Here is a 24,549-nt window from a genome sequence, read left to right on the forward strand (position 1 = left end):
TCCTTTCATAACCATATGGGCCCCCATATAGTCCTTTCACAACCATATGGGTCCTCATATAGTCCTTTCATAACCATATGGGTCCTCATATAGTCCTTTCACAGCCATATGGGTCCTCATATAGTCCTTTCACAACCATATGGGTCCTCATATAGTCCTTTCACAGCCATATGGGTCCTCATATAGTCCTTTCACAGCCATATGGGTCCTCATATAGTCCTTTCGTAACCATATTGATCCTCATATAGTCCTTTCATAAACACAAGGCCCGTATGGTTATTAAGGGACTACAGGAGGCCTCTTCATCCACATCCAGTAAAACATTTCATTGGATTTTGACATTTTGAACTCAACAGATGGAAGATTTTCACATAAAAACAGGAAATCTGAGAAAAATAAATCAGACAATGAAGCCATCTCTGTTCTTAAAGTAGAAGTTGGCAGGATGAGACTGTCGTTGTTTCCTCTGTGGTGAAAAGACTCCATCTGTTTTATCACAGATGCTCCTTTTTCAAAACAATTCTTTTCTTCTTTTGCTCTGTGTGAAGAATTATTCTTCAGCTCAGCTCCGATTTAAAATGAAATCTGTTCAAACCTCAGAGTCTCAAAGCTGCTTTTTAAATTCAGCAGCAGATTCTGGTCACATTCAGCTTCAATAATTAATCAAATCCACGAGACACAAATTAGGAAAAATAGACTCAAAATGAGAAAAATAAGGCGAAGTGAGAAGAAAGAGAAACAAGATGCAAAACAAGGACAATGAGATACAAATGAGAAAAAACTAGATGGACAATGTGAAAAAATAAACATAAAATGAGAAAAACGAGATTTGAATTTGGACAAAAGAACACAAAATGAGAAGAATCCATCCATCCATCCTCTATACACTGCTTTATCCTCATTAGGGTCGCGGGGGGAGCTGGAGTCTATCCCAGCTGACTCGGGCGAAGGCAGGGGACACCCAGGACAGGTCCAAAATGAGAAGAATGAGACATCAAATTAAAAAAAGACATAAAATGAGGTAATAAACAAGACAAAATTAGATGCAAAATGAAAAGACTGGACACTAAGGAAAATAAGACTCAAAAAGAGATAAACAAGAAAAAATCAGGAAAATGAGACAAAATGAGAAAAATCAGACATATGATGGAAAAATTGAAACAAAATGAGACAAACAAGATAACATGAGATGCAAAACGAGTCAATTAAGACCCAAATGAAGAAAGAAAAGACTGAAGAGAAATACATGAGTTCCATGAGAAAAATGAAACATAAAATACAAAAAAGACCAAATTAGATAAACAAGACCAATTTAAATGCAAAGTGAGAAAAATGAGACACTTTTAAAGAAAAAGATGACTCAAAATAAGAAAAATAAGAAAAAAATGAGACGGAGAAACAAGACACAAAATGTGGAAAATGAGATACAAATATGAAAAATGAGATTTGAAATAGGACAAAACAACACAAAATGAGAAGAATGAGATATAAACTAAAAAGATAAATGAGGTAAAAAATAGACAAAATTAGATGCAAAATGAGGTGAACTAGACACTATCCATCCATCCATTTTCTATACACCGCTTTATCCTCACTAGGGTCATGGGGGATGCTGGAGTCTATCCCAGCTGACTCGGGTGAAGGCAGGGGACACCCTGGACAGGTCACCAGTCTGTCACAGGGCTACATATACAGACACACAATCACACTCACATTCACACCTACGGACAATTTAGAGTAACCAATTAACCTCAGCATGTTTTGGACTGTGGGAGGAAGCCGGAGTACCCGGAGAAAAGCCACGCATGCACAGGGAGAACATGCAAACTCCATGCAGAAAGATCCCAGGCCCAGGCCGGGATTTGAACCGGGGATCTTCTTGCTGCAAGGCGAAAGTGCTAACCACTACTCTACTGTGCAGCCAAACTAGACACTAATAAGGAAAAAAAGACTCAAAATGACAAAAATGAGACAAATCAGGAAAATGAGATGCAAATAAAGAAAAAAGACTGAAAATGAGACAAAATGAAAGTAAACAAGACAAAATTAGATGCAAAGTGAGAAAACTGAGACGCTTACAAAAGGGGAAAAGACTTAAAATGAGACAAGACAAAATCAGGAAAATGAGACACAAAATGAGAAAAACGAGACATACGATGAAAATGGTCAGACATTAAAATGAGACAAGAAGATAAAATGAGAAAAATGAGACGGAAATGTAGAAAAAAAGCCAGAAAATAAGAAAAACATGGCTTTTTTGTCGATTTTGTCATCTCCACTCTGCCTGCAGTTCAGCTGAAAACTGTCTGAATTTCATTCATTCATGGAGAATCTGTTGGTTTCTTGTTTCTGTGAATCGTTTTCGAGAAACATTTGGTCACTGTGACAAGAGTCTTAGGTCAGAGTGTGTGTGTGTGTGTGTGTGTGTGTGTGTGTGTGTGTGTGTGTGTGTGTGTGTGTGTGTGTGTGCGCGCGCACGTGCGTGCGTGTGTGTGTGTGTGTGTGTGTGTGTGTGTTCAGATGCTGGCTATACTTGTGGGGACCAAATGTCACCACAACTGTAGGAAAACCGAAAACAATGTCACTTGTGGGGACCTCATTTTGGTCTCCACAAGTTTAAACAGTGTTTTCTTGGCCATGTTGTTGTTACTGAATAAAGTAAGTGCAAAAACATTTCTTTAGGGTTGGACATTGTTTTGGTCTGGGTTAAGGTTAGGGTTTGGTTAAGGTTAGGGTTAGGGGTTAGGTATGAATGGGAGTCAATGGTAAGTCCCCACAATGATAGAAAAACACTGTGTGTGTGTGTGTGTGTGTGTGTGTGTGTGTGTGTGTGTGTGTGTGTGTGTGTGTGTGTGCTTAAATCAAAACTGGGGACTCGAATCAGCTCTCACACCTGTTAATTGGGGACACATTTGCCTTTAGGGTCCGTGAGTAGATTTCATTATAAACGCATTCAGCCTGCTTCACAATTGATTAGAGACAATGTGTGTGTGCCTGCGTGTTCAGTCACGTGTTCCTGAACATACAATGCATGTGTGTAAGATCAGATGTTTGAGTCCAGTGAAGCAACGATGAATTAATCGTTCTGAACAGACCGAACATGACGGATGGTTTAAAGTGTGGAAGGAATAAGGGGAAGAGAGAAAAAGATATTTATGTAAAAGTGGAACTCGTCTCCTTGAAATTTCACTGAAATTATAAAAACCCAGCAGTGTTTACACGTTTCAGGCTGTAAAGGTAAAACCAGGAGCTTAAGAAAGGCAGTAGTGGGAGTAAAAAAAACTGCTAAACTGGACAGATATTTGTTGTGAGTAACCTTAGACAATAAACTCCAGCCACCTCTCTGTTTTTATTAATCCTTAACGTAACGCTGCTGCTGATTAACCTCTTTAATTAACCTGCTTTGTGGATGCCGGCGTCTACCGTCTGTTTCCATGTAAACCAGCCTCTTACTGAAGTCTATCACATAAATGCAGCTGTCAGGATTATTGGCAGCTTACAAACTACAAATATGTTAAATTAAAGGATTTAACAATGTTCCAAATGACACAGAAGTATTCCAAAAGTACAAAAAAGGTCTAAAATTACTCAGAAATAGTTCAAAACATTTGATGAAATTTTCTAAAATGACCCAAAAATGCTCAAAAACTGTGTTTCTTCCTAAATGTCATGGTTCTATCTGCTGGACTGATGAAGGTCTGAGGATCAGAAATGATGGAAAAAGTCCATTAAAAGTGATAAATATGGACCCACCTCTATGGACTTCAAGGACCTGGAATGTTTTAAGTGAGTCTAAACTAAAGACTGTGGAAGCAGGAAAGGAGAACGTCCCCTGTAGTAAGTTCTAGAGTAGACCTACCGACAACTGGAGAAAGTTCCAGAGTAGACCTAGCTTGGAAAATCTAAACTGAATCTCCATGTAATCTCCTATCTCCATGTTAGGAGATACAGGAGCGTCAGTTTGGCATTGTGCGAATTGAATCGCGTTTCCCTCCCGGTACAGTTTGGTACGACCAATCATAGCACGGGAGGCGGGAGTTAATGCTGCGTCATCTTCAGCGCCTGGATTACCCATAAAGATGATGCCGGAGGAGGAGGAGGAGGTGGAGGAGGGGGGCCAAAGCGAATCTTTTTGTGGTCTCTTGGCGTTTTGGATGGCGTTAGTCATTGCCTCTTTTCACTTGACTTTCTGATGATGAGGAGGCAGTGGATGGCTCATTACTTTCGGCTTCTTGCCATTGTTTGTACACGTTCCAAACGTGTGAGTAAATTTAAGCAACTTTTACACATACGCACCGAATTGGTTTGGCTCAGATTTAAAGTTATTCCTAACACCGCTAATCGTTCTAAGGAGTCTTTTGTTGCGTAGCCTTTTCAAAAATAAGTGTTGTACTTGAGAGTACCCCATGTATTCGCTGATTTTTGTGACAAAAACGGCAGTAATCATTCACCGCGACGCTTTCTCGGCTGCATGCCATTGTTGTTTGGACTACATGGACTTCAAGGTCGATTTGTTTGTGCGTCACATCCGTGTTACGCTGATTGGTTCTTTCTTGTTCAAGCTGCATTCGTTAGCCCCTCCTTTTTGAAATCGTCTCCTATCATCACAATGCCAGACTGCCTTTATTTGTATTTATATTAATACATAAATAAAGTCAGTCTGGATTTTCCAGGCCAGAGTAGACCTACTGACAACTGGAGAAAAGTTCTAGAGTAGACCTACCGACGACTGGAGAAAGTTCTAGAATAGAGGGGAATGTTCTCCTCTATGGACTTCAAGGATCTGCAACTTGTACTTAATAAAAGTATCTGACAAAATCTCCCTTTTAAGTTCATTACAGCTTAGTGCTTTGCTAAAAGTTACTAAAATCTTTAAATTTCAACCCCATGTCATATAGGGACCAGTAGCTGTAAAATATAAAGTAAAATGATTGAGATATTTGTAAAAGAAACAAAAATTGAGTTCAGGGACTTAGACTTTCTTGTGCAGTCAAAGGTATTTTTAATTAAATCAAAGGAAACTAAAAGAACGTACAATGGTTAAAAGAAAAGAAAAAAGATGTGTAAAATGAATAAATAATTCAAATGATTTTACTTTTTTTTTTTAAATTGAAGAACCTGTCTTGTCTTGATTTTGGGTGTTTTTCCTGACATATTTAAATCATTCAGGGTAGTTTTGGCTGTTTTTGGGGTGATTTTGTTTTTTGTTCCAAATATGTGTCTTTGTCCCAATTTCAGCCTTTTTTATGGTAGTTTTGGTCCTTTTCATGGTAAATTTGGCCATTTTTGTGGTGATTTTCCATGTTTTTGCTGGAATATTTTAATGTTTCAGGGTAATGTAAGCTTTTTTGGGAGTAAGCAAGTTTTTGTGCCTTTTTTAAGTTTTTGTCACCGTTTCAACGGTTTTGTGGTAATTTTGGTACTTTTTGTGGTGATTTGGGTGTTTTTCCTAACATATTTAAATCTTTCAAGGTAGTTTTGGCTCTTTTTGGGGTGAGTTTGTGTCTTGAAAATGTCATAAAAATAATCTTTTTTTGATGGATCTTGAGTTTTATAAAGAATTTCCACCTATAGAATTATTGATTTTACTTTTGAAAAAATGTAAATCTGCAGTTAATTAACATTTATAATTATGTGTAGAATCATAAGTAACTGAGAATTCACATTTATTCACTGAGATGTCCTGAAGAAAACACAAACGGATTCTCGGATCTTGCGGCATCATTTCTGTTTATGCTCCCTGATGGAACCAAACCACAGAACGTTCTGCGGCGTCTTTAACTCATTCGAGCCGTGAGCTTCGTCGCTGCAGAGCTGCAGTTTACAGCATCCAGGGGCCCGAGGTGGCCATTAAGAATAATGGTTTCTGGCGGCCGTTTCCATGGCGACAGGAAAGAGGTGAGGGAGGAAGTGTTGTGATGGAGAACGTCGGATCGTCTCCGGCTGCTCGGTGTGGCTCCATCAGAACTAAACTCGGTTTAAATGTTAAATCAGCTTCATCTAAATGGAAACCACTCAGAATACTCAAATAAATCTGGACCTGGCTGAATAGTTATTTAGAGTAAGATAGAAAAATTATCTATGAATACACTAAAAATATCTGTTAAAGCCTGAAAAGACAAAATCAGATCAAAATGTCATTCTAATCTGATTCATTTCACAAATCATCCCTTTTTAAAAAGCATCTCCACCTATAAAACTGATGGATTAATATTTGAAAACACCTTGATTTAAAAAATCCAGATTTTTATTAAAATAATAGATTATTTTAATAAGATACCACAACCTGGTTTTACAATTTTATTGATGTTTTTTTTTAAATGTAAAAAAATGCAGAAAAGGGCATGTTGTTAAAAAACTGAACATGTGGCAGCAAAGGTTCCAGGAAAAATTATTTAAAAAACTGTAAACACAGTGAAAATAACTGTACCAGATAATATCCGTAATTTAAAATCAATAACAAAAATTACATTTTCCCCCCTCATTTTAAATATATCTCATTTAGAGACAGTAAAGCTTTATAGTTGCAAGAAGAATTTGTAGTCGTATATCTATTTTTTGTGGGTTTTTTGGTTTTTTTCCCCCTTTTGTCATATGTTTCACTGTTCAGGGAATATTTTGCCTGTTTTTGGTCATATTTTATTATTTTTTTGGCCTCACAGTAGCCTTTCAGTAAAACAGATTTATTTAATGTGTTTAACATTATATCACTAGAAAGTCTTTGTAAATGCTCTGCAGGTGAACTTGTTGAGCTGCTGCTGCTCGGCTGTCGGACACTAAACACCTTTCCATGTTCTTCAGGCACGAACACGCCTGCTACACGTCATTACGATGTTTCAAAGAAGAGCTCCTGAATTAGCAGCAGAACACAGATCAGGTCTGCAGGTGAAGGTTCTCCTCTTCAGCAGCTTTTCATATCAAACTGTTTTATGAGTTTCATAAGGCTGCCGTCACTTCCATCGCTCTCTTCTTCCTTTTATTCACACTCTTCTGTACGGAGTGTCTCTTGGCACCTTGAAGAGTCTTTATAAACACATTTTAATGTCGGTATTATTCAGCAGACTTTCATTTTTTAGAGGTTTAGCTGACAGTGACCTCGTCCTACTCCACTCTGAAGATAATCTTACATAAATCATCTTCAACAGAACCTCACCTGAAACTCTGCAGAGTGAAATGTAACCACTGTTTATGAGGATAGAAAACTTGAAAGAACCTCTGCAACGGGAAGACGACAAACCGACAGAGTACTCATCTGGTTCTTCATCTCCAGTAACTTTATCAATGATCAGAGTTCTATCTTCAGAATATTTCCAGAGTTCCAAGTCCTTGAAGTCCGTAGAAGAGAACGTCCCCTGGAGAAAATTCGACTGTACAGAAGTCGGTAGAACTCTAGAACTTTCTGCAGGGGATGTTCAAGAGTATACCTACCTATTGATGAAAGTTCTAGCGTATACCTACCTACCTATTAATGAAAGTTCCAGCGTATACCTACCTATTGATGAAAGTTCTAGAGTAGACCTACTGACAACTGTAAAGTTGGTAGGTCTACTCTAGAACTTTCTACAGGGGACATTTAAGAGTATACCTACCTCTTCACGAAAGTTCAAGAGGTAGATATACTAAACAATCTAAACAAAGCACAAAAAGGAAGTAAAATATGAAAAAGAGAAAACAGAAAGAGGAAAACTATTACCAGAACAAGCAAAAGCAGTAAAATGACCAAATTAGTAAAAATAAAGCACAACAAAGAAAAAATATGACCAAAAAGAGGCGAAATATTACCTACACAATGAAAAATATGACAAAAAGGCCAAAAAAACAACAACAAATAAGATAACAAAAATAGGTATATGACTGAAAACAGTGAATATATGACCAAAAAAGTATAACAAAAATGAACCAAAAAGGCCAAAAACAAGAAAAGAGGTATAATATGATCAAAAAGAGGCTAAATATAATTTAAACAGGTAAAAACATGTTCATAAAAGATGTTTAAAAAATGACCAAAGAGAGGTTAAATATTACCTAAACAAGTAAAAACAAGACCACATAAGCAATGAAATAAAATGGATTAAAAAACACCAAAAAGACAAAATATGACCGAAAAGAGGCCAAATAATTACCAAAACAAGTGAAAGATGACCATAAAAGATTTCATAAATGAGTAGAAGTTCTAGAGTATACGTACCTCTAGATGAAACTACTCTGGAACTTTTTACAGTTGTCGGTAGGTCTACTCTAGAACTTTCTCCAGGGGACGTTCTCCTTTCCTGCTTCCAGTCTTTAAGTTTAGTCTCACTTAGAACATTCCAGGTCCTTGAACTCCATAGAGGAGGCTCCAGATTTATCACTTTTTAATGGACTTTTTCCATCATTTGTGATCCTCAGAACCTCATCAGTCCAGCAGATAGAACCATGACATTTAGGAGGAGAAACATCTGAGTTCTGGTAAAAACTGCAACTGAATTAACTAAAAATGATGGCCAAAATTACAACAAAAAGAGCCAAACATACTCTGAAATGTTCATATATGCCAGCAAGGACATGGAAAATCAAATGTAAAACTACCACAAAACAGATGAAATTGGGACAAAAACTCAAATTTGACACAAAAAGCATGCAAAATAATCACAAAACGGCCAAAATTACCACTAAAAGAGCACAAACTACCTTGAAAGATTCACATATGTAACGAAAAACACCCTAAACCACCACCAAAAGGACCAAGACTACCACAAAACAGCTGAAATTGGGACAAAAACTCATATTTGCCACAAAAAACTTGGAAAATAACCACAAAAAGACACAAAATTTACACTGAATGATCCAAAATCAGCCTTCAACATAAGAGAGAACCAAAGGTATCCATATTTTTGACCCCAAAACCACCAGATGATTGGGAATCATGTTTTGACACCATTTATCAGCCAGAAACTGTAAAAACAGAAAGAATCGTCAGATTTTCCAACGGTCCTTGAACTAATCACGCGTAGAAAGCAGTTTAATCTTTGCACATGATTAGTTCAGGGACCATTGGAAAATCTGATGATTCCTTCACAGTCATGTAAGTTATAATAATTTCTAATTTTCAGATTTTTCTATCCAATATATGTAAAATGTTATTTTTTCTGAACTACAGTAAAGGATGTGTCAGTTTATAGTCGTATAGCCGTATAGTTAGCATGCAAGCTAATTTTATTTCTGTGATTTTTAAGATCTTGTGTCTGTCATTGAACGAAACAGGAGAACTCTGTTGGATTTAAAAATGTTAGTTTTTTACAGTGTAAAGTGAGTATAAATGTGACAGCCTGCTGGAGGAACTAAAGCGATCAGAATTTAAAGAACAAAACAAGTTAAAAATACTGCTGACCACCTGAATGAAACGTTCCCTCTTTGTTAGAACGTCCTCTCGGTTGAGTCGTGACTGGAGCTGGTGAGTCATCGCTTCATTAGAGGATCTCTGGTTCCTCCCACTCTTCCTCTCTGGGAGCTTCACTCAGCAGCTCTTCACCTTCATCTTCCTCAGAGAGCTTCAGGACTGTAGGGTTCCTCAGACACACGCTTATTAAGAACAGTTCCACTTCGTCTGCTGAGTTTTACTTTGAAATCAAACTAAACTAGAAGGTCCCTGAAAACGTTCTGTTGAAGGTTCCTGAAGACGTTCTAATGAAGGTTCCTGACAACATTCTGAGTTCTAATGAAGGTTCCTGAAGATGTTCTGAGTTCTAATGAGGTTACTTAGTCCTATTATTATTATACATCAGGTATAGTTTATAATACTATATTTATTTTGAAAAATCAGCATATGTCACAAACCCTGATCACTTCCTTTAAACATCTTTGAGCTTTTACTTTGAAAGTGTCACGTACTTTACAGCATCCTGTTGACTCCCAGTGTTTTAGTGGGCTACAAAATTCAGACTTTCTTGAAAAAATTAAATCTGTTTTACAAAAGAATCTTTTAGGACATATTAGAACATGTTAGAACCCATTAGAACCTGTTAGGACATATTAGATGCAAACATGTTCTAATATTTTTTGAACCCATTATAACCTATTTGACTCTGTTAGAACATATTAGAACCAGTTAGAATGTTAGACCATCTTAGATGCAAACATGTTCTCACGTTTTAGAACCTCTCATAACCTGCTGGACTCTGTTAGAACATGTTAGAACCAGTAAGAACCAGTTACATGTTAGAACATATTAAACCATATTTGAACCAGTTAGAACCCATTAAAACCTATTACAACCAGTTAGAATCTATTAAAACCTGTCAGAACCCGTTAGATATGAACATGTTCTAACCTTTTAGAACCTATTATACCCTGTTGGACTCGGTTAGAACACATTAGTACCAGTTAGAACTCATTGGAACCTGTTAGAACCAGTTAGAATCTATTAAACTTGATTAGAACAAATTAAAATATATTAGAATGTGTTAGAACCAGTTATAACCCGTTATAACCCCTGAGATCCCATTGGAACCCGTTAGAACAAGTATCAGGGCATTGGTAATATCACCAGTAACAGTTTATACACTGAAGGTTAAAGCTTCATTTAAAACCAACTATTGATGATATTTTTCTGCAGTTTGACGCCTAGTTATTTCTAATATAGGATTATTAAACCATATTTATGGACAGTTTTATTATTTTAATACATGTAAATATAATTCATTAAACATCAGAACCCCCAAACGTTCTCATAAAGTAGAATGAGGTTAAATCAGAGCAGGAACTGTGGTAGAAATGAGATCATCGGGTAGATTTTTTTATTGTCTCTGCATCCAGTAAACTAGCAGGAGTGAAAGCAGCGTCTCTGATGGATGAAGTCGTTTCACGGCTCTCAGAGGAAAACTCCTCCATAAACCCATCCTCTCTGCACAGTCGTGACTCGTCGTGTTGTGACGAGTCGTTACGAGTTCCTGAGTCACTGCTGGGAGACATAACGAGCTGGAACAGTGAGCACCAACCAGAGGACGAGTTTATCTGTTTGTTCCAGCAGGAGAACGTCTCAGAGCTCAAGTCTAGACACATTTCAGGGTTTAGTTCCTCAGTTTTACCCAAAAACTAGAAGAAAAACTGGAGACCAGTTTACAGGAAACATGAAACCTGTCTGTTTATAACGCTGTACTTATATCTTTAGTATTTAGGTCATTCATGAAATATTCCTCCTCAGAGCATCTGGTTCTTTATCTCCAGTAACTTTATTAATAATTGCAGTTCTACCTTCAGACTGGGAATATTTCCAAAGTTCCAGGTCCTTGAAGTCCATAGAGGAGAACGTTCCCTGGTGAAAGTTCTAGAATAGACCTACCGACAACTGGACAGGTGTACTCAATACTGAGCACAGGATCTGAATACTTCTGACCATGTGATATTTCACTTTTTCTTTTATAATAAGTTTGCAAAAATTTCTACATTTCTGTTTTTTTCTGTCAAGATGTGGTGCTGAGTGTACATTAATGAGAAATAAAATGAACTTTTTTGATTTTGGCAAATGGCTGCAATGACACAGAGAGTGAAACATTTCAAGGGGTCTGAATACTTTCTGTACCTACTGTAAATCAACACGTTAAACAGACACATCCGTGTCGTCACGGATGTTAAACGTGTTCACGTGAAACACGTAAAGTCTGATCCGCGTTGAAGTCGACACGCGTGATCGACCCGCTCCCCTCGCCTCTCTAAATGCCTGCAGAGCTTCATCCTGCCTCCTCCTCCTCTTCCTCACCTGTTGCTCTTCAATGGGCGCCATGGCAACAGAGGCAGCTCCAGCCAATCAGCAGGAAGCAGCTTTCTTTGTTGGTTTGAAGCAGAATGTCCAGATGTTAGTAGGAGAACGACTCTTGATTCACAGCTGCTCTGCTTCCTCAGGAGGAAAAAGTCAACTGTTTTATGAACCATTTTAATGATTTTAATGGAAAACTTCACACCTGGTCTTTGATTATTTATTGATTATTGTAATTATTATTATTATTATTATTATTATTATTATTATTATTATTTCTGATTAATTATGAGTTTTTGTGCAGGTTCAGATTTATAAAACAAATATTCAGAACCTTAAAACTGTCTGCCACAAAAAATATAAATTTATATAATAACATTTGTATATTTAACATTAATATATGAACATAAAAATATTAAATTTAAATTTAATTAAAAAAATAAATTTACTAGATATCTGTAATTTAATTTAGTTTATTCTATTCTATTTTTTTGCATGTCATTTTTTATTTAAAAAACAGCAAAATAAAATATTTCAAAATTATTCACCATTTTTTGAACATCAATATTTTTTATTTTCTCTATAAAATAATAGCATTTTTTAACGCATTTAAATCCAATAAAAATGCAGTAATTTCAAAGTTGATGGTTACAAAAGAAAGGACCTTTAAAAAATAAAAATAATAATATTATATAATATGTTTCAGTTTTCACAGATTTAGTTTTAATTCATTTTTTAATTTTTTAACAACTTCTATCCTTTAAATGGTTTTAACATGAAGTCATTGTTAATGTTTTACTAAATAAAAAAATACAGAAAATATTTTTCTCCATATAAATAGTGGAAACTTTTATTTTATTATTATTGCAGTTTAGAAAAGTCAGTGATTAATAGCAACATCATTTTTTGTTTGCGATTTCAGTCTTTTTGTATCATTTTTAGCTAATTTTGGATAAATTTTAATGTATTTTGAACAATTTAATGGATTTGATCAGATTTTGAGATATTGTGTCACTTTAGACTAAATTAACTTCATTAATTTTATGACATTTTTGTCAGTTTTAACCAATTATGGACAAATTCTGAGTCATTCTGAACAAATTTTGAGTTATTTTGACAGTATTTTTAAATGGTTTTAGACTTGACAAATTTTGGTCAAGTTTTTGGTATTTTGGACAATCTCTTAATTTTTATGTCTTCTTGAGCACAGTTTGAGTATTTCTTTCAATTTTTAACTAATTATGGACAAATTCTGTTGTATTTTCAACACTTCTCTAGCTAATGGTACACATTTTTGGGTAATTTAATAATATTAATGCAATATTGTCAATTTTTTGGTTATTTTGGACAATTTTCTAGGAATTGTGATTTTTTTTTTTAATGATTTGGCCAAAAACTATTTAAGTATTTAAGACTACCTCTGGTTCAGTGTGGACACACTTTATGACCCTTTTGACAATTTTAGCTAATTATGGACCAATTCTGAGGCATTTGGACACATTCTGGTTTTGTTTTTTTGTTGGTTTGTTTTTTTTAATGTAGTCTTTTTAGACAAACGTTGAGTCCTCCAATTGTGAGTCTTTTTGGACAAATTTTCAGCATTTCTGGACAAATTTGGAGGCAGTTTGAAAAAAATTTGAGTCTTTATAGACCAATTTTAAATCTTTTTGGACACATTCTGTGTCATTTTGGCCAAATTTTTAGTCTTTTGAAAAACATTTTGAGTTTTTTTGGATAGATTTTGTCTTTTTGGACAATCTGTTGTGTGTTTCTTTTGGTTTCATGCAATTTTTCATTTTCAGCACCGTCTTTCTGAGTTCTTCTCTCTGATAGTTTCTCACATTAAACGGCTGCAGGTGAAGTTTTATCACTGCTCTGAGATCAGTTAAACCTCAGAAGAACCAGTTAAAGTGAAGCTGAACTGACCCGCAATCATTCTGATGGTTGTGTAGATGTGTAGATGTATAGATGATGTGTAGATGTTGTGTAGATGTGTAGATGATGTGTAGATGTGTAGATGTTGTGTAGATGTTGTGTAGATGTATAGATCTTGTGTGGATGTTGTGTAGATGTGTTGATGTTGTGTAGATGTTGTGTAGATGTGTAGATGTTGTGTAGATGTGTAGATGTATAGATGATGTGTAGATGTTGTGTAGATGTGTAGATGATGTGTAGATGTGTAGATGTTGTGTGGATGTTGTGTAGATGTATAGATCTTGTGTGGATGTTGTGTAGATGTGTTGATGTTGTGTAGATGTGTAGATGTTGTGTAGATGTGTAGATGTATAGATGATGTGTTGATGTTGTGTAGATGTATAGATGTTGTGTAGATGTGTTGATGTTGTGTAGATGTTGTGTAGATGTGTAGATGTTGTGTAGATGTGTAGATGTATAGATGATGTGTTGATGTTGTGTAGATGTATAGATGTTGTGTAGATGTGTAGATGTTGTGTAGATGTATAGATGATGTGTTGATGTTGTGTAGATTTTGTGTAGATGTGTAGATATGTAGTTGTGTGGATGTTGTGTTGTTGTGTAGATGGAGGCCTTTCGTTATTTATGCGTCGTCTTTATTACTGAGCTGAATGTGAACAAAAACACAATGAAGCTGCTGGAAGCTGCTGATAACACACAGATACACAACTACACAACTACAGATTTACACAACTACACACACACAGCTACACAACTACAGACACACACACACACACACACACACACTGTGGTTTCCTGTTTCTCTATTTGTAGATTTTATGAGTTTATGATAAATTGAAGGTGATGAATTGAAGCAGTTTCTTCCTGCTGATCTTTAAATGATTCAATCTGAACTAAACTCTGATTCATTCATTCATTCATTCATTCATTCATTCATTCATTCATTCATATATTCATGAAATAATCCAGTTTGAACCAGATTAATGCATATTTTAAGTCTTTTCTCTGGAACTCATCAAACCACCAGAATCAGAGAATTCTGTAGTTTTTAAATGTAATTTTTTAACAGCTGAACTTTATTGTAATAATGTTTAGGGCAGTAATTTCTTATAAAGGACAGTTAGAGTGAAACAGGCTGTTCATAGTTAAAGACCACCGTCTTTAGAAGCCAGAATCTGCTCAAACATCTGGATTCCATGTAGGGCTGGGCGATAAATCGAATTAATTCGATTAATTTGCCCTTTTAAAACGTGACGATTTGAAAATTTTCCAAATAAAAAAATCGTAAATCGTAAAATCGAGGCGAGCTTAAATATATAACAATACAGATTCTTCTTCTGACTTTAACAGTTTGTGCACTGGCGTTTGCTTCCGCCTCTCATCTCCTTCCACCAAAACACTCACACCCCCGTCATGGCGGACAGAACAGCCTCATGTTACATCGATTATATGGAAGTGGTTCGGCTTTGACAAGACTGACACAGAGCAAACTACAGTCATGTGCAAGGTTTGCTAAATTACTGTGAAAACGAAGAGTAGCAGCACAACTAACCTCTTTCAGCACCTCCAGCAGAGGCATCCTAAAGAATGGGAAGAGTGCTGCATGGCTAGCACTAGCCATAGCAAACAGACCACAAAGAAACAACAAGGATCGTAATCGTCCAAGATGACTAAAAAAATCAAGATTTTATTTTTTGGTCATATCGCCCAGCCCTAATTCCATGTCACTTCCTGTCAGTCATGACCTCCTGATGGCAGAAAGCTTCCTGTCTCTCAAGATGGTGGATGGTTGATCAGTCAATCCCTGCTGAGGTGGACGCAGTAAGACGGCCATTTTGGGTTTCTTAAAGCATCCTGAGGATTGAGGAAACAAGAAGTCAAGAGGTAGACCCAAAAACATCTCACCAGCACTGAGCCAGAGGATCTGATTGGGTGTCCGTCAGGACAGGACGATCCTGGACCCAGAATAAGACCCTGACTGAAGTCCAGGAACCATCAGATGGCATCTGGGAGGGAAGGAGTAAGGTCCACCTCTCCATCAACATTTGGACTTTACAAGGAGCACCAAACATGGGACACTGAAAGGTGGAAGAAAGTTTTATTCTCTGAAGAGAAAGAATAGAACCTGGATGGTTTCCAATGTTCCTGGATGATGAGGAGATCCACTGGAGATGTTTTCTACGGGGCTCCATCATGATCGAGGTCCTTTAATGGAACAATGGAGCTTCAGGTTCGGGTGTCAGACGGCGGCTGGAGATGTGGAGATGTTGCAGCAGACGTCCCTCATGACTGAGGATCTCGCCTCATCTTTAATGACTGGATCTTCAACAGGACAACGCTGCAGGTCAGAACATCAGCCTGATGAAGGACTTTTTCTAGGAGAATAACGTCACTCTTTGGACCATCCATGTTCCTCTGATCTAAATCCAGCTGAGTACATTTGGGGATGGATGGAAGGGAAGTCTTCAGAAATGGACATCAGTTCCAGACAGTGGATGTCCTTCATGAAGCTTCTTCACCACTTGGAGCCTCCTGGGAACATCCACCATGCCTAAACAAGTCTTTGAAGGGATCCACGGTGGTCATCCTTTTGACCATTTTTGAATCTGTTTGGGCAAATTTTATGCAAATTTGAGTCTTTTTAGACCATTTTTTAATCTTTTTGGGCAAATTTTGAGTGTTTTTATACAAATTTGATGTCATTTGAAAAATTTCAAGTCTGAACAAATTTTGAGTGTTTTTGGACCATTTTAGACATTTTTATTTCAGTTTTCAGATTTTCTGAGCTATGATCTTAAACTTTAGATCAGCTGATGAACCTGTTTCACTTTAACTGTTCTTTTCTATAAATTTCTCACTCAGTTTATTTTCCTCTCGCTCCCATTTCTTCTTTTTATATTTTGAAGCTCTCCTTAGAATCTTCTTCAGATCCAACAGTGCAAAATGCAGTTTCTTGTAATTTTTCAGCTCCTTAAGATCTTGATGGGGAGTGTGTAAAATAATAATAATAATATTCCTGGAACATTCTGCCTTTTTCTTCCATTTTATTGCCTTTTTTTAAATTAATTTTTTGCTGCAGACTCAGAGAGTGTCGGTAAATTGAATTTGTCGGTCTCTCACCTCCTCACATCTCCTCCCATCACTCCCCCGTTGTTCTGCTGCCCCTCCTCCATCAGTGATGATCAGAGACTCTTACTTCACTCAAACACTCATTTTCACCACAGCTCTGCCTCTCCAGCCTCTAGAGTGTGTGTCTGTTCACTTGTGTGTGTAGCTGGTGTGTGTGTAGATTCAGTGTGTGTGTGTGTGTAGACTCAGTGTGTGTGTGTTGACTCAGTGTGTGTGTGTTCAGTGTGTGTGTGTTTGCGTGCCGATGCCTCGCCGGTGAACAGGTGTCTCCATCCTGATCGGAGCTCCACCAGGGAGCAGACGGAGAACGTTAGCCCAGGATCGAGCACTGCCGCTGGGGACAGCCGCAGCGTCTCCCCCCTGGAGATGATCCAGAGCTGTGGAGAGCCGGAGGCAGGAAGGAGGCTGCAGTCGCAGAGATTTAACCCTATGGAGGAGCCCTGCAGGCTGGGACAGATCTGCTGCTGATCAGGTTTCCTTCCAGAGCTCTGAGGGAACTTTTGGCTCAGTTCTGATCCGACCTGGACGCTGATGCTGGTCTTTCTTCAGGACTCGTTTAGAAGAGCATTTTAAAGGTGAAGAAGCGTTGTCTGGTGACAGTTTTACATCAGATCTGTTGCTCTAACGCTGATGGAACTTTCTCAGCTTCTTCTTCAGTCCTAATTTCTCTGGAAGGATCGTTTCTTCAGATGAACCACAAAAGTCAAGGTTTCTGCTTGTTTTAACCGTGGGTTGATTTTAACTCACCATTGGTTCATTTGAACTAATTTTAACTCACCGTTGGTTTGTTTTAACTCATTTTAACTCACCGTTGGTTTGTTTTAACTCATTTTAACTCACCGTTGGTTTGTTTAAACTCATTTTAACTCATCATTGGTTCATTTTAACTCACCACTGGTTTGTTTTAACTCATTTTAGCTCACCATTATTTTGTTTTAACTCACCATTGGTTTGTTTTAACTCATTTTAGCTCACCATTATTTTGTTTTAACTCACCATTGGTTCATTTTAACTCATTTCAACTCACCATTATTTTGTTTTAACTCACCATTGGTTCATTTTAACTCATTTTAACTCACCATTGATTCATTTGAAGTCATTTTAACTCACCGTTATTTTGTTTTAACTCACCGTTGGTTCATTTTAACTCATTTTAACTCATCATTGGTTCATTTTAACTCACCGTTGGTTTGTTTTAACTCATTTTAGCTCGCCATTATTTTGTTTTAACTCACCATTGGTTCATTTTAACTCATTTTAACTCACCGTTGATTCGTTTTAACTCACCGTTGGTTCGTTTTAGCTCACTGTTGGTTCCTTTTAACTCACCGTTGGTTCATTTTAACTCACCGTTGGTCCATTTTAACTCACCGTTGGTTCCTTTTAACTCACCATTGGTTCATTTTAACTCACTATTGGTTCCTTTTAACTCGCTGTTGATTCATTTTAACTTGCTGTTGGTTCATTTTAACTCATTTTAACTTACCATTGGTTCCGTTTAACTCGCCGTTGGTTCCTTTTAAACTCACCGTTGGTTCCTTTTTACTCACCGTAGGTTCCTTTTAACTCATAATTTGTTCCTTGTAACTCACTGCTGGTTCCTTTTTACTCACTGTTGGTTCATTTTAACTTGCTGTTGGTTCATTTTTACTCATTTTAATTCACCGTTGGTTCATTTTAACTCACCGTTCGTTCCTTTGTACTCACCGTTTGTTCCTTTGTACTCACTGTTGGTTCGTTTTAACTCGACATTGGTTCGTTCAAACTTGCTTTTTTTCATTTTTACTCATTTTTACTCGCTGTTGGTTCATTTTAACTCACTGTTGGTTCCTTTTAACTCACTGTTGGTTCATTTTAACTCACCGCTGGCTTGTTTTAACTCACTGATGGTTCATTTTAACTCACCGTTGGTTCATTTTAACTCACCGCTGGCTTGTTTTAACTCACTGATGGTTCATTTTAACTCACCGTTGGTTCATTTTAACTCACCGCTGGCTTGTTTTAACTCACTGTTGGTTCATTTTGACTCACCGCTGGCTTGTTTTAACTCACCGATGGTTCATTTTAACTCACCGTTGGTTCATTTTAACTCACCGCTGGCTTGTTTTAACTCACTGTTGGTTCATTTTGACTCACCGCTGGCTTGTTTTAACTCACCGATGGTTCATTTTAACTCACCGTTTGTTCATTTTAACTCACCGCTGGCTTGTTTTAACTCACTGATGGTTCATTTTTACTCACCTTTGCTTCATTTTAACTCACCATTGGTTCCTTTTAACTCAAAAATGAACATCTTTTTGTGGTCATTTTCTGTCGTGCTTTGTCAAATTTCGGTAATTTTGTGTCACATTTTAGGTCTTTTACATTTTTTGTGGTCTTTTCACATCACATTTGATCATCTTGTGTCAAATTTGGTTGTTTTACATCTTTTTGTGGTCATTTCTTACCACATTTTGATTGTTTTCTGTCTTCTTTTGGTCATTTCCCCTCACATTTTAGTCATTTTCTGTCAGATTTGGTTCTTTTACATCTTTTTGTTGTTGTTTTATGATTTTTGTGGTTGTTTTCTCTCAGGTTGTTTTATGCTTTTTGTGGTAATTGTAAGTCACATTGTAGTCATTTTGCATCAAATGTGGTTATCTTATGTCTTTTTGTGGTCATTTTGTGTCACATTTGTGATTGTTTTGTGTCTTTTTTGGCCATTTCCCCTCACATTTTAGTCATTTTGTGTCAGATCAGGTTGTTTTCCGTCTTTTTCTGATCATTTTGTGAAACATTTTAGTTTTATCTTTTTTTGTGGTAGTTATGGGCGCTTTGTATCACTTTGTTTGGTCCTTTTATGCCAAATTTGGTTGTTTTATGTTGTTTTGTGGTTGTTTTGTATCAAATTCTTTATTTTGTGTCACATTTAGGTCATCTTCTATCACTTATTTGTGGTTTTACATGTTTTTTTTTTGTTATTTTGCATCACATTTTGCGTCATCTTTTCGTCATTTTGCATCTTTTTGTGGTAATTCTGCTTCACATTTTGGTCCTTTAACAAGGGTTTTACATCCTTCAATCTATTTTACAAACACTGAATAAACTTGAACCATCATGTTTCCTCAGATGTGAAACTCTGAACTAATGTTGTCTCCTCATCCTCCAGATGTTTTTCTGTCTCCATGTTTCTAAACTTTTCCTCTCTACTCTCCTCATTCATCAGTAGAAAGATGTTTCACCATTCTAGATGGATCTGCAACAACGAGCTCCTCTGTTCTCTGTTTCTGAGCCAGAATCTGCTACAAAATGTTTATCTGGTGATTTTTTTAAACTGAAACATGTAGAATAAAGTGATTTTGATGAAATTTCTCAAGTTTAAGTTCAGATTTGGTTCATTTTCCAGACAGGAAGTTGAAACTGACGATTCTTTTCAGTTTTTTACAGTTTCTTGCTGTTGCTGGTGGCATTCTGGTCATTTTTCAAATAAAGATAACGAACCTGTCACACCCGTCGGCAGGTTTTTGAGCTTCTCATTTTCTTAGCTCTTTCTCTGTGTTTCAGGTCGGACAGTAAAATCTCCCGTTTGGCTCAGAGGTGGAACCAGAAACCGGAAGGAGATGCTCTGATCAAAGACCTGAGGCCTCTGTTTTATCCAGGAATCCCCCGAACCTCGCTCAGCCTGGACAGGTGAGGATGTTCTTCAGCTTTAAGATTGGGTGAACGTCTCAGATTTCATGTTTAAGAGCAGATTTAAGCTGCATCACGATATTACAACAGCTAGAACACTGTGCCGAGCGACTAAAAGGGGACGGAGAATGACTAAAATGTGGGACAAATCTACTAAACTGTGACACAAGGAGACTTTTGTTGGATGCAAAACGAAACAAATAACACAGAACAACCTCGTAACGATGTAAAAGAACCAAAATGTGACACAAAGCAACAAAAAATTGCACGAAACGACTAAAATGTGACACACGACTAAAAGTGACGCAAAATGGCTAAAACGTGATGTAAAATGACCGTCAAAGGACATAAAACACCACAAGGTGACACAAAACGACTCATATGTGAAGCAAAATGACAAAAAAATGAGACAAAACAGCCACAAAAAGGTCTACAACAACCAAAAATTGAAACAAAATGACCAAAATGTCTGACAAAGCAACGAATATGTGATGCATAATCAATAAAATGTGACACAAAACAACTAAAATATGACTTAAATGTGGCACCAAACGACCAGCAGCCTGTTTACTAACATCTGCAGTGATTAGCTTGAGGACATGAACTACAACTCCCATGGTGCATTTCAGCTGCTGCCATCCAATCACAGAGCTCCATTAACTCAAGGTTTGGATGAATTCTGCAGCTGCAACGCCGTGTTTTGTTCCTGAAAGCTTTAGTTGAAGCTGCAGCTCTGATTCGTACGTTCTTTGCCATGGCAACCGCAGCCGAGGCTCATGGGTAATGTAGTGTTTAGAGAGGTCTGCAGTCATACACACCTTCAGTCTGAGTAATCCAGGAGGGACTCAGCAGGTTAGTGAAGGTTTTCTGTCTCTTTGTGGTTGTTTTGCGTTATTTTGTGGTTGTTTTGTGTGTCTTTGTGGTTGTTTTGTGTCTATTTGTGGTCATTTTGTGTCACTTTGTGGTTGTTTTGTGTCTATTTGTGGTCGTTTTGTGTCTCTGTGGTTGTTTTGTCTCTTTGTGTTTGTTTTGTGTCACTGTGGTTGTTTTGTGTGTCTTTGTGGTCGTTTTGTGTCTCTTTGTATTTGTTTTCTGTCTCTTTGTGGTCGTTTTGTGTGTCTCTTTGTGGTTGTTTTGTGTTTCTTTGTGGTTGTTTTGTGTCTCTTTGTGGTTGTTTTGTGTCTCTTTGTATTTGTTTTCTGTCTCTTTGTGGTCATTTTGTGTGTCTCTTTGTGGTTGTTTTGTGTTTCTTTGTGGTTGTTTTGTGTCTCTTTGTGGTTGTTTTGTGTCTCTTTGTGGTTGTTTTGTGTCTCTTTGTATTTGTTTTCTGTCTCTTTGTGGTCGTTTTGTGTGTCTCTTTGTGGTTGTTTTGTGTTTCTTTGTGGTTTTTTGTGTCTCTTTGTGGTTGTTTTGTCTCTTTGTGGTTGTTTTCTGTCTCTTTGTGGTTGTTTTGTCTCTTTGTGGTTGTTTTGTGTCGTTTTGTTGTTGTGTTGTGTCTTTGTGGTTGTTTTGTGTGTCTTTGTGGTTGTTTTGTGTCACTTTGTGGTCGTTTTGTGTCTATTTGTTGTTGTTTTGTCTCTTTGTGGTCATTTTGACTCTTTGTGGTTGTTTTGTGTCTCTTTGTATTTGTTTTCTGTCTCTTTGTGGTCGTTTTGTGTGTCTCTTTGTGGTTGTTTTGTGTTTCTTTGTGGTTGTTTTGTGTCTCTTTGTGGTTGTTTTGTGTCTCTTTGTATTTGTTTTCTGTCTCTTTGTGGTCGTTTTGTGTGTCTCTTTGTGGTTGTTTTGTGTTTCTTTGTGGTTTTTTGTGTCTCTTTGTGGTTGTTTTGTCTCTTTGTGGTTGTTTTCTGTCTCTTTGTGGTTGTTTTGTCTCTTTGTGGTTGTTTTGTGTCGTTTTGTTGTTGTGTTGTGTCTTTGTGGTTGTTTTGTGTGTCTTTGTGGTCGTTTTGTGTCACTTTGTGGTCGTTTTGTGTCTATTTGTTGTTGTTTTGTCTCTTTGTGGTCATTTTGACTCTTTGTGGTTGTTTTGTGTCTCTTTGTGGTTGTTTTGTCTCTTTGTGGTTGTTTTGTCTCTTTGTGGTTGTTTTGTGTCTCTTTGTGGTTGTTTTGTGTCACTGTGGTTGTTTTGTGTCACTTTTTGGTCGTTTTGTGTCTCTTTGTGTTTGTTTTGTGTCTCTTTGTGGTTGTTTTGTGTTTCTTTGTGGTCATTTTGTCTCTTTGTGGTAATTTTGTGTCTCTTTGTTGTTGTTTTGTGTCACTTTATGGTTATTTTGCGTCTCTTTGTGGTGTTTTTTGTCTTTTTGTTGTTGTTTTGTGTCACTTTATGGTTATTTTGTGTCTCTTTGTGGTGTTTTTTTGTCTTTTTGTTGTTTTATGTCTCTTTGTGGTCGTTTTGTCACTCTTTGTGGTTGTTTTTTGTCTCTTTGGTGGAAACTGGAGATAATTTCAGTTCCTCTATTCAGTCACTGTGTGTTAATGTTATGATCTGTCTTCAGGGTTGAACACATTCAGTGAGTTTTTCACTTTATGCTTCATTTCCTGCTTCTCATCAGAGCTGTTGGAGGTTTTTCATCCCTGAATGAGCCTTTGAACAATCATCAGTGTGATGAAATGTGATTTATGAAACTTTATCTGAGTGAAGTCTGCATTTTCTTGTTTTTTTCTGAACATTATTTGAAGGAAAGTGGTAAAATCCTGCGTAAAACGTGTTGATGTGTCACTAAATGCTGCCTCATCGACTGTGAACGATGCTTCTCACTCCACTTATTATGGGCTGGAGGTGTTCACACATCGCCTCCATCACTCGCTCATTATCCTAATTCTGTGTGAAGTAGCTGCTGATGTGAAACAAACACTTGAGGAACAACAGGCTGCAGGAAATGCGCCCGCAGCGACCCGTCGTCATCGCAGGGAAATCGCTGCTTCACCTGATCGGCTCTCGGCTCGGCAGGACGTCGTCTGATTGGATCCTCGCATTAAGATCACAGAAAATGGCCTTGATGATTGAGGATTATTCAGCAGGAGTCTGATCACATCTGCAATTAATCCTTCTGCCTAAAAATCACCTTCTTCAGTGGATTCAAACAAGAAAAAGATGATTTTATCTGTAAAACGTGGAGAGGTTCTGCTAAAAGCTAGACCTCATGATCAACTACACAGAGACACAAACAACCACATTCACATCCAGCTTCATACTGGTTCCTCTTCATGGACATTTAATGGGATCAAACCAACAATCAGAGCCTCTGGTTGACTTCAGACTGACTCTGGTGGACGTTTATCAGAATGAGGAAGCTCTAAACCTTCAGTAGGACTCTTTATTGTCTTCATTCTGGTCCATGGATGAACCTCATGGAGCCATGGTTCTCCATCAGTCATCTTCATCCTGTCATTGATGTTCAAAGGGGAACGCTTGTTTCATCTATTTTTACTCCGCTGATCCAGTTCCTGAGCTTTAGCAGCACATTCCACCCACACAACAGAATAAATGTATACAAAAGCACTTTTCTATTTAAATGACCAGTTTATTTAACCCTGAAGACACATTTTAATCTTTGTCCTTCTCTGGGGAGTCTCTAAACTCTGCTGAATAGAAAATAAAACACAAATATGCTGATATTTACCCCAAAGAAAACGCTGGTGTTGAACATTAAACCACGAAACTCTAAAGTGTCTCTAGCTAACAGAAATGAAGGTAAAGTGTTTGAACCTGAAAAAATAACTTTAAAATCAATATTTAGAGCAATTTACTGTCATTTTACAGACTCTAGTCATGTCCAAGTCTTAAATCTGTATTTTTATTGATGGAAATGTGTTCTTTTTACAATGTTTGACTTAAAATCACAAATAATGTCATAAAATAACAGAAAAATAACTTATGTACACGTTGGCTGTAAAATAACAGGACAAAACTTTAAATTCTTGAAAATATAATTATTTTGCAGAAGTTTTCTGTTATTTTTACCTTTTTGTTTCTTTTTGCAGTTTCTAAACATGACAGGATTCTGTCGTATTTTAATGTTTGTTTTTTTAATACTTTTCTGGTGGGATTCGTTTAAAAATGTTTAAATTTTAAATATTTACAG

At 37.0% G+C, this 24,549-nt stretch overlaps 1 protein-coding gene across 1 annotated transcript in view; it reads left to right on the plus strand.

Moving 5' to 3' along the window:
• The window catches only part of ankfn1 (ankyrin repeat and fibronectin type III domain containing 1), a 123,178-nt gene that overhangs the window by 43,117 nt on the left and 55,512 nt on the right, over positions 1-24,549 (plus strand). The window contains exon 7 of the mRNA XM_051939134.1: positions 20,342-20,467. Within this exon, the coding sequence (XP_051795094.1) occupies positions 20,342-20,467 (126 nt within the window). The remainder of the gene's footprint in view (positions 1-20,341; positions 20,468-24,549) is intronic.

The sequence above is a fragment of the Acanthochromis polyacanthus genome, chromosome 19, assembly GCF_021347895.1.
Source record: "Acanthochromis polyacanthus isolate Apoly-LR-REF ecotype Palm Island chromosome 19, KAUST_Apoly_ChrSc, whole genome shotgun sequence".
Taxonomy (NCBI): domain Eukaryota; kingdom Metazoa; phylum Chordata; class Actinopteri; family Pomacentridae; genus Acanthochromis; species Acanthochromis polyacanthus.